Here is a 17,503-nt window from a genome sequence, read left to right on the forward strand (position 1 = left end):
CTTTTTTCTTTTTTTTTTTGCCGTACGCAGGCCTCTCACTGTTGTGGCCTCTCCCGTTGCAGAGCACAGGCTCCGGACGCATAGGCCCAGCAGCCATGGATCACGGGCCTAACCGCTCTGCGGCATGTGGGATCTTCCCGGACCAGGTCACGAACCCGTGTCCCCTGCATTGGCAGGCAGACTCTCAACCACTGCGCCACCAGGGAAGCCCAAGTAGGCGAATTCTTAACCACTGCGCCACCAGGGAAGCCCCCGTTGGTTTTTTTTTTTAAATGTATGTTGGCTTATGTTTCAATCAGAGTCATTCAACTCAGTTAAATATTACACAAGACACCATTTTGTAATAACAGCCTATACCTTATGAAGGCAGCAGTAAAAATGCCACAAAAATGCTTTGAGCCATTTAGAATCCTGGGTCCTTCTGAGTCTTTCTGTGATGCCCCAGATGCTCAGAAGTTATGGATTTTGAAGGTCAGAAGTTTGACATCTCTACATGACACTTCAGGAACTATTCAGAGCTGTCCCCTCCAGCTACATTCACCTGCCTTCCTGTCTCTGAGAAGAGGACTAACAAGGAACTTCTCACTGGATTACACCCCAGGGTGGACAGACACACTCAGATATGCTCAAGAAGTCATCAGAGGACTCGTGGTTTTTTCAACCCTACTGAGTTTCTGGAATATTCCTTATTCTGACTTGAGTGGGTCCACCTTCTTTAGTCCTGCACATTCGAGTCTTCCCCTGATAACACTGGTCTTTCTCTCTGTTTCCCCACAGGGCGTATTCTACCCCCTGGAAAACCTCACAGATCCCCCCTTCTCATCAGTTCCTTTTGTGCTCCCGGAACACAGTGACTCTATGATCTACATTGGAATCTCCGAGTATTTCTTTAAATCTGCGTCCTATGCTTATTTTACAGCTGGGGCTTTCAACGTCACTCTCACCACAGAAAAGGTTAGGAGAGTTAACGGATGATGACAATCGACACCAACATTTAATCTTGTTATAAGTATCCCATTATGGGGGGTTTTGTGTCATAGTTTCTATTCCTGGGCCTTTGTAGACACTATCACTCCTAGCAGGACAATGAATGAAGGGATTGTGGAATGAATGTTGATACTAGTTGGGGAGTTGTTGGGTTTCCAGTTCTGCTAATTTCAGCTTTTTATGATACTGGGCCACTGTTCTTCTAGACTGATCTTCAATAATACCAAGAAGCCCCTCCACTACTTATTACCTGTGACAAATACCTATGAAAATTTGGTAATTTCAATGTACTTAACTTCTCTGTGCCAGATTTCATCATTTGGAAAATGGGAATAATAATGTTCCATACTCATACGGTTGTTATGGGCATTAAAGAGGTTTAAATATACGTAAAGCATTCAGACCAATGCCTAGCACAGACTACATGCTCTCTGAGTGTTGATTATCATCATCATCATCACCATTATTATTTTATTATTTGTGTTATGCCAACATAAAGGTTTCTCCTGTTAGTAATTACAACTGACATCTACAATGACCAGTAAATAGCGCAGATATTCATTGATCCTCTTTGTCATGCCCCTCCCTTTTATAATGAGAACTCTCTCTTCTACCAGTCAACTAACAACTTCTATTGAGCATTCCTTATGTATCTTTTCATTCTCTAGGCCTTAATTATACAAATAATTATAAATCTTGTGTTCAAAATGCTGGTGGCAACACCAGCTGCCATACAGTACTGAGAATTAGGCACTTCTAGCTTCAGACTTGAAAACCATTCATCTGTGAAGGTAAATTGCTTACGTATCATACGTCTCCGTAACCTCTGAAAAAGAGGACAACAACACAAGACATGGTTAACCACTGTAAAATGTTTACACGTGGATCGTAACCATACGATATACACTGTGTTCCTAAGGCTAAAAGGCCCTTACTCAAAAGCAATGTAACTTCCTATGTGACCTAGGACAAGTCACCTTACTTCTCTGGGCCTCAGATTTCCTGTGGTTGGGCTATAAAATAATCAGTCACCTTCAAACACTAGGCATTTTTGGTGCAACAGCTTCATGATTCATAAAAATGATAGGGAATGCTGCATTTTTCCCTGGAAATACAACCCAGGTAAAAACCTTACAGTGACATGATGGTCTTCATTTCCCAGATTTTCAACCATTTGATTCGCAACTCTCAAGGCCTTGGCAACATGCTCTCCTGGGTGAGTGCTCAGGGTTTGACTCCTTCATGGTGTATTTGGTTTCACTGCAATTACTTCCGGAAGACTTTTTGTTTCTTTATGTTCCTTTCTGGTCCAAGCTTGCATCCATATTTCCATTCTTAAGAGTTTTTCTTTTAATCAGATATCCACAAATATTAACTGAACAGTACAAGTTACTAGGAAAGACATTGTACACAGAATAAATCATTTGTTCCTTCCATAAGGTTCCACCACACTTTAAATAATTAGCTTAAATGGGAAAGGAAGGAATAGTGCCACATTGTGACTTTAGTAAAACAACTATTAATATCATGCTGTCATGGGATCTGAGTATTGGACACAGTATATTGAAAGGCTCAGGTTTGCCCTGGAGGACAGAGAGATGCTCGTGTAGCATCCTGGGTTTAGAGCAAGGATCTTGAGTCAGACAGACCTAGATTTGAATCCCAGTTCTATAACTTACTCATCTGGAACCTTGAGAAAATTACTTAACTTCTCTGAGACTCACTTTCTTTAGTTGTGAAATGGGAATTCCGATAGAACCTGCCTCAGAGGGATTTTTTGGAGATTAGATGCAATGATACTGAAAGTCCTGACATGGTGCCTGACACACAGTATGTGTTCAATAAATGGCAGCTGTTATTATTATTATCTTGTTGTTATTGGTATAATTATTAAAGAGCTTTTTTCTGTTCTACCTGTATGATGTAAGATTTAATCACCACAGGCCACCCCAAATTTGTGATTTCCCCTCTTCAACTCATGACTCCCAATCTCTGTTTCTCTCCCTGAATGTGGGCAGATTGCAGAGCTGTACATCTTGTCCCAGCCCTTCATGGTACAGGTCTTGGCAAGAGAGCCTCCCGTGGTCAATTTATTACCAGGTAACTTCACCCTAGACATCCCTGCCTCCTTCGTGATACTCACCCAGTCCAAGAACTCGACTGCAGAAACCATCATTTCCATGGACTTTGTAAGTCTGCGGGGACAGGAGGGCAGCCTACGGATACCAGTCCTGTTCGTGCAGTAGACCACTGGCCAGCAGGGTCTACTAAATGTTTGGCGGGATGGGATGTGATCCATCGATTAGGAGAGAGGACAGGGTGGGGGTAGGTATGGGAGGCCAGTGCTCATACCCCCAAACGTTGTAAAATAGCTCTCCCCGCTTCTCCACGTCCTGTGTGCCCTTCCCTCTGCTTCAGTTACATTGATAACCAAATTTCTTTTTTTTTTGAAATAAGTCAGTCAAGGTGGAATTCAAGTTTATTTGAGTAGATGAAGGCCAAATAAAATCTGAGAGAAAATGACTGAACAATGAACCTAAGTGAGACATCTCCCTCTCCCTCTCTCTCCCCCTACTGCCCCCCACACACGCAAAAGAGAGATTAGAAGACAAGGAAAAATAATTTAAAGGAGATCTTCAAACAAAAAGTCTTTATAGTTAGTTTCCCTACCTGCAAGACAATATTTTTAGAGCTATTTCTTTCCAATATTTTTTGAGATGAGAGTGAAAGTGAAGTTTATGTTTCTACTATAGGTAATGATATTCATGGCCAAACTGGATACATTCACTCATCTTACTAATGTACGCTTTTGTTCTCTGCAGGTTGCTAGTACCAATGTTGCCCTGGCTATTTTGGGACAAAGATTGATCTGCTCTTTATCTCTGAACAGGTAAGCTCAGTTGATGTGACTGTTGGATGGTAGTACTAAGTGAATCAACAGACCTTAGAGACAAGTGAACAGTAACAAAACAGGTGAAGTTACCATTCAATAGAACGTGAATCACTTAAACATTTCTCCTATAATAGTCCAGATAATTTCAGAATATGCACCTAACTGAAAATTATGAAGTTTTTCTTTTTTCTTCCCATTAGACAATATTCAGATAAATTTGGCAACAAAATTATTGTAAATTTAATTCCACAATGTAAATTCTCATTCTAATGGTACAGCAGTGTAAAATAAAGCTCCTCTTCAACAAATTTAGAATGGATGCTATTGAAGAAAGAGCATGAAACTTTGAGGTCAAGGAATGAAGTTTCAAATCCCTGCTCCCTGGTTCCAGAACCGTGATCAAGTCTGTTAACCTCTCTGAACCTCAGTTTCCTTATCTGTAAAATAATGAAGTTGGACAAAATCATCTCTGAGTTACCTTCAGGCTCTGACACTCTGATCCCTTTACTAAAGTGGAGAATTTAACAAGACCATGCCCCACGGCCTGGCTGGCTCTCAAACACAAACCATGCCGTGTGAAAGGGCTTGAGCAGGTCATGTACACAGATCATTGAACACTAATTACCACTGGGAAGAACCACCTGCAAAGCCCGTTCTCCTCAGCCCAATAAAGCCCATAGCTGAAGTCATGAATCAGACTACCTGGGGCGGAGGGAGGCAGGGGAGGATATACAGAATAATCAGGTGGCCCAGACTAAATCCATGAAAGGACAAAAAGGAAGCAATAAAACAGACAAAGAAATCCTAGTCTGAAAAGATTGGGAAACCAACAGAGAGAAAAAGTAAGTCAATCACCATAAGTCAAATTGACGGTTAGGAAGACTATTGTAGAAACATGGAAAATGTTTTCAATAAAATAATATGAAATGGAATAAGCAGAATACAGAACTGCATAAACACAACAGTCAGCCATGTAAACTAGCTTTCCATCTGGATAAGGAAGTGAGTTACAGATGAAGGGTTGTGTTAGACTATGAGATTATGAGTCGGTTGTTTCGTCAAAATTTTCTTTATAACTATGTTGTTTTCCCAATAAAAGGAACAATAAAAGCAAAAAGTAATATGGCTTCCCAGAAATAAAAGACTTCATGAAGGCTTTCTCCTCAACTTTACCCAGGCCTTCAAAGAAGGACTAATTTCTCCATTAAATTCTAAAGGCACAGTGCCCAGAGCCTATGAGACTTCAGGGACCCATGAAAATGTTTTAATATATTTTAAAATGAGAATCTTAGGGGCTTCCCTGGTGGCGCAGTGGTTGAGAGTCCGCCTGCCGCTGCAGGGGACACGGGTTCGTGCCTTGGTCCGGGAGGATACCACATGCCGCGGAGCAGCTGGGCCCGTGAGCCATGGCCGCTGAGCCTGCGCGTCCGGAGCCTGTGCTCCGCAACGGGAGAGGCCACAACAGTGAGAGGCCCGTGTACCGCAAAAAAAAAAAAAAAAAAAAAAGAATTTTAAAATAAATACAATCCAGACTGGATTATACTTATCTTTATACCAACACAGTCTTCGAAGATAATTTTTAATGTTTTTTTATGGAGGAAGGGCTCCTGAAGGCTTCAGGCTACCAGAATTCATAATGTGGCCCTGTTTCTAGAGGATCAAAGCTGATGAAACTCTGAACCTTGATGGGTGGTGTTTGAGATGGCAGTTTTAATGGTTGAGAGGATGGAAGCCAGAGAGCAGGAGATGAGGAGGGAAAGGACCAAAGGTGAAGAGCTGGCGGTATCTGAGCTAGGCCGAGAGAAAGGAGAGAATTTGAAAGGCGGTTTGCCTGAGCCGCAGGACTGGGAGGCCTCTATCTGGAGACTGAGAAGAAAGGGCTATAGGAAAGGGGAGCTGGCAATCTGGAGTGATAGGGGAGTATGCGGGCAGGGCTGCTAATTGAGGCAGCAAGCTCTGAGAAGGTAGAAACATTTGCACTTGAGCGGGGTTCTGGTTTACTGGCAGGATCTGAAGGAAGGATTTAATAAGAAGGGGATTTCAGGCTGTGGCAGGCAGGTAGGAAAGATCTTAAGTTGCAGAGACCAGGTTTGCTTCTCTGCTTAATTGGGCTTGACACTCACCTCCAACATTCTACCAGTAAGAAACTGCATGTACAGTGGGCATTACGTTTATTTATGGGAGTAACTGGGAAAACTGATGGTAACCTGCTAAATTCACATCATCCAAAGGAATGTTTGAATTCATTCTCCAGCTTCCGGCGGTCCACAAGCCTTCTTTGACCTTGTGAACACAAACCTGAAATTAGAACTCCTGCCTGCTTGAAGTCTCTTCCGAACACCCCTGTGATCTCCTTTAGATTCACATGCTGGGGAGGCTGCCTGTGCCCTGAGGCCTTAGTAGGGTCTGAACAAGACCACCTACATAGTTTGTGAGGCTTGGTGCAAAATGAAAGTGCAGAACCCCTGTTCAAAAATTATGAAGAATTTCAAGATGGAGACGGCAGGGCGTTAAACCGAGCACAGAACCCTTCTGAGCACCGTGCAGGTCACGTGCACTGAGTCTGAGTGGGGCTCCTGCAGCGGGTACTATAGCAAACCTCAGGCAGCGAGCAGACTAGGGGCAAAGCAGGTGGGCCTGGCATCACTCAGGCCTCAGGCAGTCAAACCCAGAAGCAAGACCACAAAGGAGCAGAGGCTGTGCTGAAAGAGCAGCCTGAGCCTTTGCAGCAAGAGCAGTAGCCCCGCCTCCCACACGGGCCACTGCAGCCAATGCCTCCGCTCCCGGGCTCCACAGAGCTACTTTTCAGGGTGAGCTGGTTTGGTCTTAAGTGACGTCATAGAGACACAGCAGGAAAAGGTGTAAAGTGGACGGGGATCAGTGAAACACCCCTGAGGAGAGCCAGGGAACACAGGGTCTCCGAATACGTCTCCCCAGAACACCACGGCCTTCCTAACTGTCCCCTGTCTGAGGGCGTCTCTCTCTGGAGCTGCTCAGGGCTGGCTACCTAGACACGAGATGCAGAAATCAGAGGCGAATCCAGGGTGGTGAGTTTAGAGAGGTGGGGAGATCATGGGCTTTGGAATCAGACTAGCTGGTTCAGGTCCCAGCCCGGATCATTAGCTGTGGGATCTCAGGCAAGTTTCTTAACCTCTCTGGGCCTACATTTTCTCCTCTATAAAATGATACAATAAAACCCACTTCAGGGAGTTGTTGTGAGGAGTACCTGAGGTAATACGTGTAAAGTGCATGTTAAGTGTTAAAAAAAATGATGGCTATGGCTATTATCTAAAATTATGGGGACTGACCTCAGCCAGGGGAAGGAAGGACTCAATTATACAAGATCATTCCAAGAGCTCTATTCAGAAAACACCTCACTCCCCTGTCTCCTGTCCAGTGATGGCTATTAGAGAAATTGCCTTTTGTTCTACCATTTATAAATACACTTTATCATTGAGCCTTTACTATCTGCTGGTCCTGTACCAAGCACCACACATATATTACTTTATTTAAACCTCACAGCCCTGTATCTCCAGGATCCAGCACAGCGCTCCATAAGTGTCTGTAGATTGAATGAATAATCCTGGAAGTAGCTTATCATCCCCATTTTCCAGCTTATAGAGGTCAAATAACTTACTCAAGTGTTGACCAAAATAAATGGACTGCCGGATATTTCTCCCCAGCAAAGATGTGTGTATTTGGGATGAGCAGAGAACTGCAGTTTGGGGTCTATAACCATGGTGAGCCCTGTGCAAGTCCCCACATGGCAAGAGAAGGAGAACCCTTTTATAGAGAGAAAAGGAAGTTGGGAGGGCTGTAGTAAACAAAGAGTCCATGGCTTTTCTTTAGCTAAGTCCTTGCCAGGAAACAAGAGGAGGCTTCCTTCTTCCTGTTGGGTTCTGCTGTCGTCACAGGGTGTGAGAACTCCCCCTGCTGGTCTCCAGACTCTATTGAACTGAGCTTTCTATTTATTAGTAATTTTTTATGCAAGTCACAGAGCTATTGAATGGCAGAGCTAGAACTTGAACCTGAGTGAGTCTTCAACGCCATGAGTGTTTGTTTACTTACTACATTGTACTGCCTTTGATGTGGTGAATAGCTAAGTCTTAGAAAATGAGACTTAGACCTACAATTTATAAAATAAATACCTTTGCCTAGAGGAGAAAACCAGAAGCATGGAGTCAGGTTAAAGTGAAACAGGATGTCCTTTCTCAGTGCTAAGTATTGATGAAAAAAGAGAAGACACTGGCATTGTGTGTCCTGAAATGGAAAAAGCACACAGCCCTTTTCTCATTGCATTAAGGAACTGAGTGAAGGAAAGAATAAAGAAAGAGAAAGCTGGAAGTACTAGTAATAAACTTGACCTCTTTGTGTATGTCCAATTAAAAGCACAGGCTCTGGAGTCAAGCATGTCTCATTTTGAATTCTACCTCAGCCATTTGCTAGCTGTGTGACCTTGCACAAGTTAACTTTCCTCCTCAGCAAAACAGAGCCCCTGTGTAGAATGTTGTATTGGTAGAGATGAGAATGTATGAAAAGCACAGCGCCCAGCCCATAATCAGTGCTCAAGAAACATCCGTTACTGCTACTAGTAGTACTTTATTCTCTTTCCTTATTCTAGTATCAAAGTTTGGCCAAGTAAGAGGGAGAACTTGGTCCCAAGAGACATGACAAGGGTCTTAAAAGCTGTGGAGTGGCCCATAAACCAGATTCTTACAGCTCTTTCTATATTTGAGGCTTTTGTTCCAAACAGTTCTGTTTGGAGGTAACTCCAATCCAGATTGGTCTATTTGGAGGTAACTTCAATCCAAATGTCCATGTAGACATTTTTGAGACTAATTCAGGGACCAAATTAAACAACACTTTCCTTTTGATGGTCTTCATACACGTGACTTAATTCTAACCCTTTTTCTTAATCGCATGCAAAGCTCAGGGCAATCAAACGCACATCATTGTTCAACCATTTAGAGCTTGGAACACTTTTTTTTTACATTCCCATGATTGAGGATTTGGATACTCCCAAACTGCACCCCACCCCACTACCACACACACACACACACACACACACACCTACCTACCTGCCCTGCAACCCCTCCCATGCAACACCATGAGAGAATGCAAATATAGCTGGCTACAAGCAGATAGTATCACCACCCAACTCCATTTCTCACAGCTGGGCAGATAAACATTTCCTAGCGTGAGCCATCTGGTGAGAAATAGAAAGGGAAACAAGTCTGGGAAGAATGGATTCAGTTTCTGTTGGAATGGTGCTTGGACTGGCCAGCAGAGCTCAGTCTTGGCAACCGTGCTGATCTCCATCTCCATCCTCCCCCTGAACTACTGTTGAGGCTAGGGTAGAGGAAGGCCACAGTGGGGAGCCCCTATCGGAGGTGGAACCCCAAATGACTTCTTAGCTTTCTCCCAGACTCACTTAGGGAATTTCTAGACTGCAGAAGGCAATGGAGTTAAAATACTGGGGAGCTCTGCCTCATAAAGAGGGTCCTTTAATTCTGGAGTGGGCTCAACACCTTCCTCCCCTCAAGACTTTTCATCATTGGATTAAATCTACAGCCTAGGGTTTTCAAGCTCTTCAATGTCTGGTCCTACCTTTCCAGACAGCCAGTCTAACCTCCCATAACTCCCTAAATGAACATTTTGCTTTAGGTGCTTCACCCTCAAGGTGACCTCAATTCTAATAGATACTTTCCCACCCATCCTTTATCTGCTTGTTTATCCATACATCCATTCAATGAGAATTTATTGAGCACCTATTACGTGTTCTGCACTGTTCCTGATACAAAGAGTTGAGAGAAGAACAATGGTTTCTACCTTCCAGGTCCACAGCCTGGTGAGGGTAACACTCAGATTTTTTTAAATTAATTTTTATTGGAGTATAGTTGGTTTACAATGTGTTAGTTTCTACTGTACAGCAAAGTGAATCAGCTATACGTATGCATATATCCCCTCTTTTTTGGATTTCCTTCCCATTTAGGTCACCACAGAGCATTGTGTAGAGTTTCCTGTGCTATACAGTAGGTTCTCATTAGTTATCTATTTTATACATGGTATCAGTAGTGTATATATGTCAATCCCAATCTCCCAATTCATCCCACCCCCCTTCCCCCTTGGTATCCATACTTTGTTCTCTGTGTCTTTGTCTCTATTTCTGCTTTGCAAATAATATCATCCATGCCATTTTTCTAGATTTCACATATATGTGTTAATATACGACATTTGTTTTTCTCTTTCTGACTTACTTCACTCTCTATGACAGTCTCTAGGTCCATCCACATCGCTACAAATGACCCAATTTCATTCCTTTATATGGCTGAGTAATATTCCATTTTGTATATATGTACCACATGCTAATGGACAAGGTAGGGTGCCTGTACATGGTAGTATACAGAGTGCTTCTCTCAAAGGGCAATTTACTTCTGCTCTTGCCCTCGTATTACACACACACGACCCTCGCTGGTCTCATCACCTTTTCACACCTTCTCAGAATTCCTGCAACAAGTAATGTGTAAGCCCACAAAAGAGCACCTGAATACAGGCTGCTTTGTATTGTTCTCTAATTTCTTCCTGTACATAAAGTTTCTCCCCATCCCTCATAAATATAGATATAAATCAAATTCTTCACATTGCCTAGCACATTACCAAGCATAGAAGAAGCACCTGGGAACCTCTCAGCCTGCCAATCTTTTCTCCATACTGCAGCCAGAGTGATCTTTACAAAACACTGACCTCCTCCCCCTTCTTAGAAACCTGCCACAGATTCCTTTTTGGGTAAACATCAAAATTCCAACATGACCTGAGAAACCCAGCCCGGTCAGCCGCTGTCTGTCTGTCTAGCATCGTCTCGCTGTGCTCTCTCCATAACTCTCTGTTCCCTCCACTGGGCCTTTGGCCTCTGCCCAGACCCTTCCACTCTTCCTTCCCCATTTTGCCTTTTTAATTCTGCTCATCCTTCATATGTCAGTTCAAGGACACAGCCCTTTCTGGGAAACCTTCCTGCATCTACCAAGTTAGATCAGATTCCTTAGTCATTTGCCTCAATGAGCAAATGAATGTATTTCTTTCCTTCAGACTATTGATCTAACCTGTAGTTAAACGTTCATCAGTGCAGTTATTTGGTTAATGTCTGCCTTCCCACTAGGCTGTAAGCTACATGGAGCAGTGAGTGTGTTTGGTTTTTCTCACACTTGTATCTCTGGTACCTGTCCCAGAGCTGCTGTATACTGGGTATTCAATAGATATCTGCTGGAAGAATCAATGAGTGAACGAATGAACACTAAGCAGTAAGTGTGCCATGCTCTGTACTCAATCCCACGAATACAGAGGGAATTAAGACTGTATCTCAACCCACAAAGAGTTTATAGTCATAGGGCAAAGAGATAAGCAATCATTATAGGGGATTAAGTGCAAGGATTGATTTTCAATGTCTGCCGTGGCCACAGGGTTGGAGGAATGGCATTGTGAATGCCTGTGATTTGGTCCACTTGGCCTTCATTATATCATAGTTGCTATATTGACTCAGATTATGAAGGGCTTTTTGCCATGCTTAAAAGTTTGCACTTTAGCTCTGGTTTTCAATCAGAGCAGTAAACCTTCTCCAAAGCTTTAAAAATAAACTACACTTTTATATGCCAGGTAGACATATTTGAGCTCCCTATCTCCTCAGCTACTCTGTGGTGCTGTAATAAAAATTAGCTGCTAGTAGCAGGGCTTTAAGTAACAGGTTAGGTGCCAGGTGAAGGATAAAATGTCAAAGGAGTGAAGTTGTTCGCCACCTAGTGGTCTGAGTTGAGCTTGTGTGTTTTTCAGAACCTGGACGGGAAGAGTTTGCTCTTTGCTCCACCTGTTTCTCTGCAGTTAGACTTGTCTCTTAGTAAACTAACCTAGTAAATATGCCTAGAGACTAGTAAATAGATAAAAGTCATACGGCCCTAGTAGGAAAGGATAGTTGGTTTGCGGGAAGCTCAGGTGGTCTTAAGATAACCAATCATGGCTTAGGGTTGTGATGAAAGAAAAGAAAGGAAACTCACAAGTGTGTTCCATTTTATGTAGACCTAATTTCTAAATTGCTCTAGATTGCCCATTGTAAGAGGCAGGGTGACCAGGGGGAGGCACCCACATTTCCGCAGCAGTGCCTGCAAATGTTTGTTCAACTGCTCAGCTTACTTCCTTCAAAGATGCCCCAATGATTCTGGTCCTCACTTTCTACTAAGATCAATTTGAGCCACAGTGCCTCTGATACCATTTCTGATCCTTGTCAGAATTAACAGTCTTTCTGGTTTTTACTCCTAGCTGTCACTTTGAATAAATCTCAAAAGCTAATTCATGCTAACATGATATTGGCTGATAATAAGCAAACTTACCTCCTCTGTGAATATCTGCTCCTTAAATGAAATAACAGAAAGAGTCCCGGAAGAGGTCACACCTGAGTTAAATCTTAAGCAAATAAAAGGAGTTAACCAGCCAAAGAGAAAGGAGAAGGGCAATTCTAGAAAGAGGGAGCCACATGAGCAAAAAGCACAGAGACCAGAAATATCATGGAATATGCAAGGAAACACCTCAAGGTCGTTTGAAGGTCTTTATGGCCTTACCCACTCTAATTTTTGGAGACTCCATCCCAATATATATTGCACATATTCAAATGCATTCCACAGTAAATATAATTTATATTTAACTATGAGTCAGGTTGAGTTAACGTGACTAGCGGCCATAATGTTACTTGTTGTAGACATTTATTAATTTTAATTTTTCAGGAGTTTTTGGTATGTGTTTTGAAGCCAATATACTTTAAACTCAGGTATGTAGTACCTGATGAAAAAGACAGCATAGCGCTAAGCAGTTTGGAGTTACTGAGTGTAAAGTTCAAGGTAGAGGGCGTGAGGCAGTCGGAGCTGAGGGGCCCGGCAGTGACCTTGCGCTCCCGCCCTGCTTCGGTGCACGACTGCGGCCAGAGGATTTGCAGGTGAGAAGACAGCGTTTGTGAAGAGTGGATGGTTGCTGAGACAGAGTACTATTTTGAAGCGCTGGAAGGAGAATTGGTTGGACCTGTGGTCAGATGGTCACCTGACCTATTATGATTACCAAACTCGGCAGAGTGTAGAGGATAAGATGCACATGCCAGTGGACTGCATCAACGTCCGCATGGGACGTGAATGTCAGGATATTCGGCCTCCAGATGGGAAGGCAAAAGACTGCTGCAGGTTGTTTGCCGAGACGGGAAAACCATCGGTCTTTGTGCAGGAAGCACAGATGATTGTTTGGCCTGGAAATTTACACTTCAGGATTCCAGGACAAACACAGCTCACGTTGGCTCAGAAGTCATGTATGATGAGACTGCCATGGCTTCCTCCCCACCTCCTTACACAGCCTAGGTGGCACCAACCCCTGATGCAGATGGCTATGGTCCATGCCGTGGTGCATACCTGCCGGGAGCTCAAGTTTTCTATGCTGCAAACAGGCAGGCTTATGCTGTACCCTATCAGTACCCATATGCAGGACTTTATGGACAGCAGCCCGCCAACCAAGTCATCATTTGTGAGCGGTATTGAGACAATGACAGTGACCTGGCGCTGGGCATGCTGGCTGCAGCAGCCACAGGCATGGCCTTAGGGTCTCTGTTCTGGGTCTCCTAGAGTCCTTGGAACCTGGATGTGCATAGCTTCTGATACCCTGTGTGCAATAATATACTTTGCAGGGCATTTCTGTTTGTTATAAATGTTTTTAATAATAGTTTTAGTAGTTCTTTTGAAAGTAGTGACATCATACTTATAACTAATCCATATAAATACCACAGAGAAGACTTTGGACTGCTGTTTAGCTAAAATGTGGACTATTTAATAGGGGGCACTGGCTCATTCTAGGAGTTTTTTATGGCACTCTCAGAATACCTTATTTGAACACACCTGTTTGGAAAGGCCATTTTCCTTTTACAGTTAGGCCTTAGTGCTTAAGGGATAGTTTATTTTAGTATTACACTAGTAACATGGTGATGTATGAGTGAGTGAGTGATTAGGGCAAGAAGAACTGCAGCTGTTTTGTTTTAATGCCAGACTTTGAAACCTCAGACCAGAACCGGCTGCACGTTACTTCAGGAGTTGTAGGCTGGAACCTTCCTGAGGCAGCGGTGTGATATGCCCACAGCATATCTGGGGCTCTGTGGGCTCCCAGCAAAGCTGACTGCTCAGGATGATGGGCGGGATGGCAGATCCCCCCCTTTAAAATGATGCCTTTTCATTTTATTTTTACTAGTTTGTTTTTGGTAGCGATCCTTGGAAAACATCTCAAATTAGGAGTAGACTTGAGTCTCAGCGTTTTAGGGCTTTATCATTTAAAACTTGAACAAGGCAAAACAATTACAAACAAGTATGTGGAGGTAGATTTGCTTTATCCAGAGGCATCGTGTTTTTAGTGTTTACTTTGACTATTTTTATTGCCACTTCAGCCTACTTATAGCTTATTTTTCTACTTGTTGAGAAAGTAATATTAAGAGAATGGTGAGGAAAGTGGAATGAGAGCCATCGTTACAGTGTTACCGTTTCAGGGGATTGGGCTGCACTGAGGATCCTCTTTTCCACCCTTCTGAAGGCTGTTAAAGAGCCCGTTTCCTGTCCTGTGCAGGACTGGGGCTCTGTGGCTGTCCCCAAGCACTGGGGTGCGTGCAGCCCCCATGGGTGGCATGGTTGGGGAGACTCAGGTTACAGATGGGGATTGCGGCCTAAGGACATGAATAACCTGCTCAAGGTATTACTCCACCTGATCAGGACACCGGCCTTGTTTTTATTCTTGACTCAAATGTTACAGAGAAGCTTAAACCATTTAATTTGAGCCCCAACTATGTGTGAAGCTCTGGAAAACTGAGAGTCGTGCATTTCTGTTATTTCTTTATTTATGTAAATTTTAAAACTTCAATTATTCCAGTTTTCTGTCCTGCATGCTTTAAAAAATGTACTTTTACAAAGGCAGTTTAGCACATTGAAGGTCTCTGCCCCTGTATTCCATGTGGCCCTATTTTCCATAAAATACACTCCTAGTAGCACAAATTCTGTTTGTATTCTATGTGGCCAGTTACATACATAGTCTTTTGTTCCACTGATCAACGCACTCCACCTCTAAGGCAGACTTAAATAGATCTACCTCCATACGAAACCAGATGCCAAATGAACTTTGTGGTGACCACAGGTCTGTTTTCCTAGTCAATTCTGTTGCACTTGTTGACTCTGGAGAGTCTGTTTCCAGCTGAAAAGAAGTATACTTGGCTGTCATCTCTTTGGATGTTTGACATGGTGGAAAGTTGCCAGATGTGATGTGTGACAACACTGGTTTTGATGGTTAAAAATGTTACTTTAGTTATTTTACATCGTATGTAATAAGAATGGTTTTGTTCAGATGGTAATCATTATTTGAGCTGTATGCTTTACTTACAAAACACTAAACTCAGTTTTTAATGTTACATCAGGGTATTAATTTTGAACTTGGAGTTACCGGAACCACAGATACTGAGTTATGTCAGTGAAATGCCCTTGAAGCAGATGGTCTCCCTGTGTTCCCCTGGCTTCCCTCTGTCAGAAGGGGGAGAGCTATGGACTGGAGCTTGGGCACACGTATTCCCTCGCATCTCCAGTCCCTGTCCCCAGTGGGGCCAGCCCCACTGGGCAACTATAGTTGAGTCTGGAAGTTCAATGTCACTAGTGACTTGATCCTGAGAGGAAATGCATGCTCGGTATAAAGATGGGCTGAGATACTTCATTTCCCTGGCCCCAACTCTCATAGATGCCAACACTTAGGTAATCCTAAATCAAGAAGTTAGGTGAGTTGGAAGGAACTTGTTCAGGTTTAGTCAGTATTTTACTTCCGTGTGTACTTTTAACTAGTTGGACTTTGACATTGCACACATGCCAGTCTGCTTGTTTCTTAGCTCTGTTCTTTTAATTCCTTGAGTTAACTTCAGGGTCTTAGATGTAAAGAGAGGGGAGAGACCCGTGATTTTGTTTCAGATCATCATTCATGAAACGGGCCAGACCGGGACCCAAGATCTGGATCATGGGAGAAGTTCCTGTCATTGAGACAAAATGACCCACATTTATTTTCTGCATTAACTGTGATACCGTGTGATCTATCTCTCTGCTTCCCAAGTTTATGTAGACACCAGCATGGGATGCAGTTCCATTTTTTTCCCCTAGGTTGATCTTTTTTTCTGATTGCTTGCCAGTCTCTAGTATTCTGTTGTGTCCTCAGAACCTATTTTTCCCTGTATATGCAAATTGTATGTTTATAAGTGAAAATGTTAATACATTAAATGATTGCTAAACTTAAAAAAAAATTCAAGGTAGAGAATGAAAGATGAGAACAGAGAGGCAGCTGGGAGTCAGGATACAGAAAGCCTCCTGTGCTGTATGAATTACTAGGACTTTATCATAACCAGGAAAGAATATTGAGCCGGAGAACGTCCTCGTCAGACATGCGTGTAAATGTAGCTCACTCTGGGGATGGTGTGGAAGGTGGATTGGAGAGAATCGAGACTGAAAACAGGGAGTTCCACTGAAGGGATGATACAGAAGTAAGACTCTAGACCTGGGCAAAAGTGAGCCATAGGAAGCTAAATAGGGAAAACAAGATGAGTCAACATCGTATAATGGAAGGGAGCTTTGGGGTGGCATCAAGAGATCTGTGTTCCAGTCCCAAATCTGCCATTAATATTCCCCTCTTTGGACCTCAGTTTTCCCACGTGTAAAATGAAGGAATGCTCCCTGTGGATTACTATTGCTCCATAGTACAATTCTATTGATTACTATTGTTTCATATTACTATTACTATTGCATTGAACATCGAGTGTGTATGTTGGGAGGACTACCTGTGGATCGGTCCTTGGAAAAATGGGGAAAGAGGCAATGTTGGCCTTTAGCTTTATCATGAAAATTACAAAATATCAAACATCAGGACAGGCTGTGTTGGGGAGGTGAGGGACTCCCTGCTAATGGGACCTATAGCAAAGGTTCTGTATTTGACAAAGAATATCAAGGGCATTATGTGCTGGCCTAACTGTTAGCATTTCTCCTAGTTATAATAACAGCATTGATCGAGTGCTAAGGATATGCTAGGCACAGTTCTAGGCATTTTATGTGCATTATTTCATTCAGTCTTCACTATAGTCCTATAAGGTAGGGACCATTCTTATTCATATTTTGTAGATGAGAAAACTAAGATCCAGAGAGAGTAAGTAATTCTATGTAGTAAGAGGCAGACATGGGATTCAAACTCTGGCATTCTACAGAGTCCCTATTCTTTAACAATTATACTATACTGCCTTTCATATCAGGTAGCCATCACAGCTAACGTTTCCCTTATGTGTCCTGACTGAGCCGCTAAAAAAATTATACATGTAATACCTCCTTCAGAGGGGTGTGGCCTAGACAGAGCATAGACCTTAAGAGTCAAACAGAGTGAGATTTGTCACCTGCACCTATCAGTTGCTGACTCTGTGACTTGGGAAATTTACTTTCCCTCTCTGATCATCAGTTTTCTTGTCTGCCAAAGGGACAGTAATAGTAGCATTTCTTACAGGGTCATTATGAATATTAAATTTTTGAATGTTTACAAAGCTCCCAGAAT

The 17,503-nt window shown here is 42.9% G+C and overlaps 1 protein-coding gene and 1 pseudogene across 1 annotated transcript in view; both read left to right on the plus strand.

Annotated features, from left to right (window-relative positions):
- BPIFC (BPI fold containing family C) overlaps nt 1-17,503 on the plus strand; it is a 35,851-nt gene that overhangs the window by 14,028 nt on the left and 4,320 nt on the right. The window contains exons 8-11 of the mRNA XM_065887665.1: nt 778-954; nt 2,150-2,203; nt 3,006-3,176; nt 3,810-3,877. Coding sequence (XP_065743737.1) covers nt 778-954; nt 2,150-2,203; nt 3,006-3,176; nt 3,810-3,877 — 470 coding nt within the window. The remainder of the gene's footprint in view (nt 1-777; nt 955-2,149; nt 2,204-3,005; nt 3,177-3,809; nt 3,878-17,503) is intronic.
- LOC136130645 (pleckstrin homology domain-containing family B member 2-like) lies at nt 5,606-13,504 on the plus strand (annotated as a pseudogene).

Source organism: Phocoena phocoena, chromosome 11, assembly GCF_963924675.1.
Source record: "Phocoena phocoena chromosome 11, mPhoPho1.1, whole genome shotgun sequence".
NCBI lineage: Eukaryota > Metazoa > Chordata > Mammalia > Artiodactyla > Phocoenidae > Phocoena > Phocoena phocoena.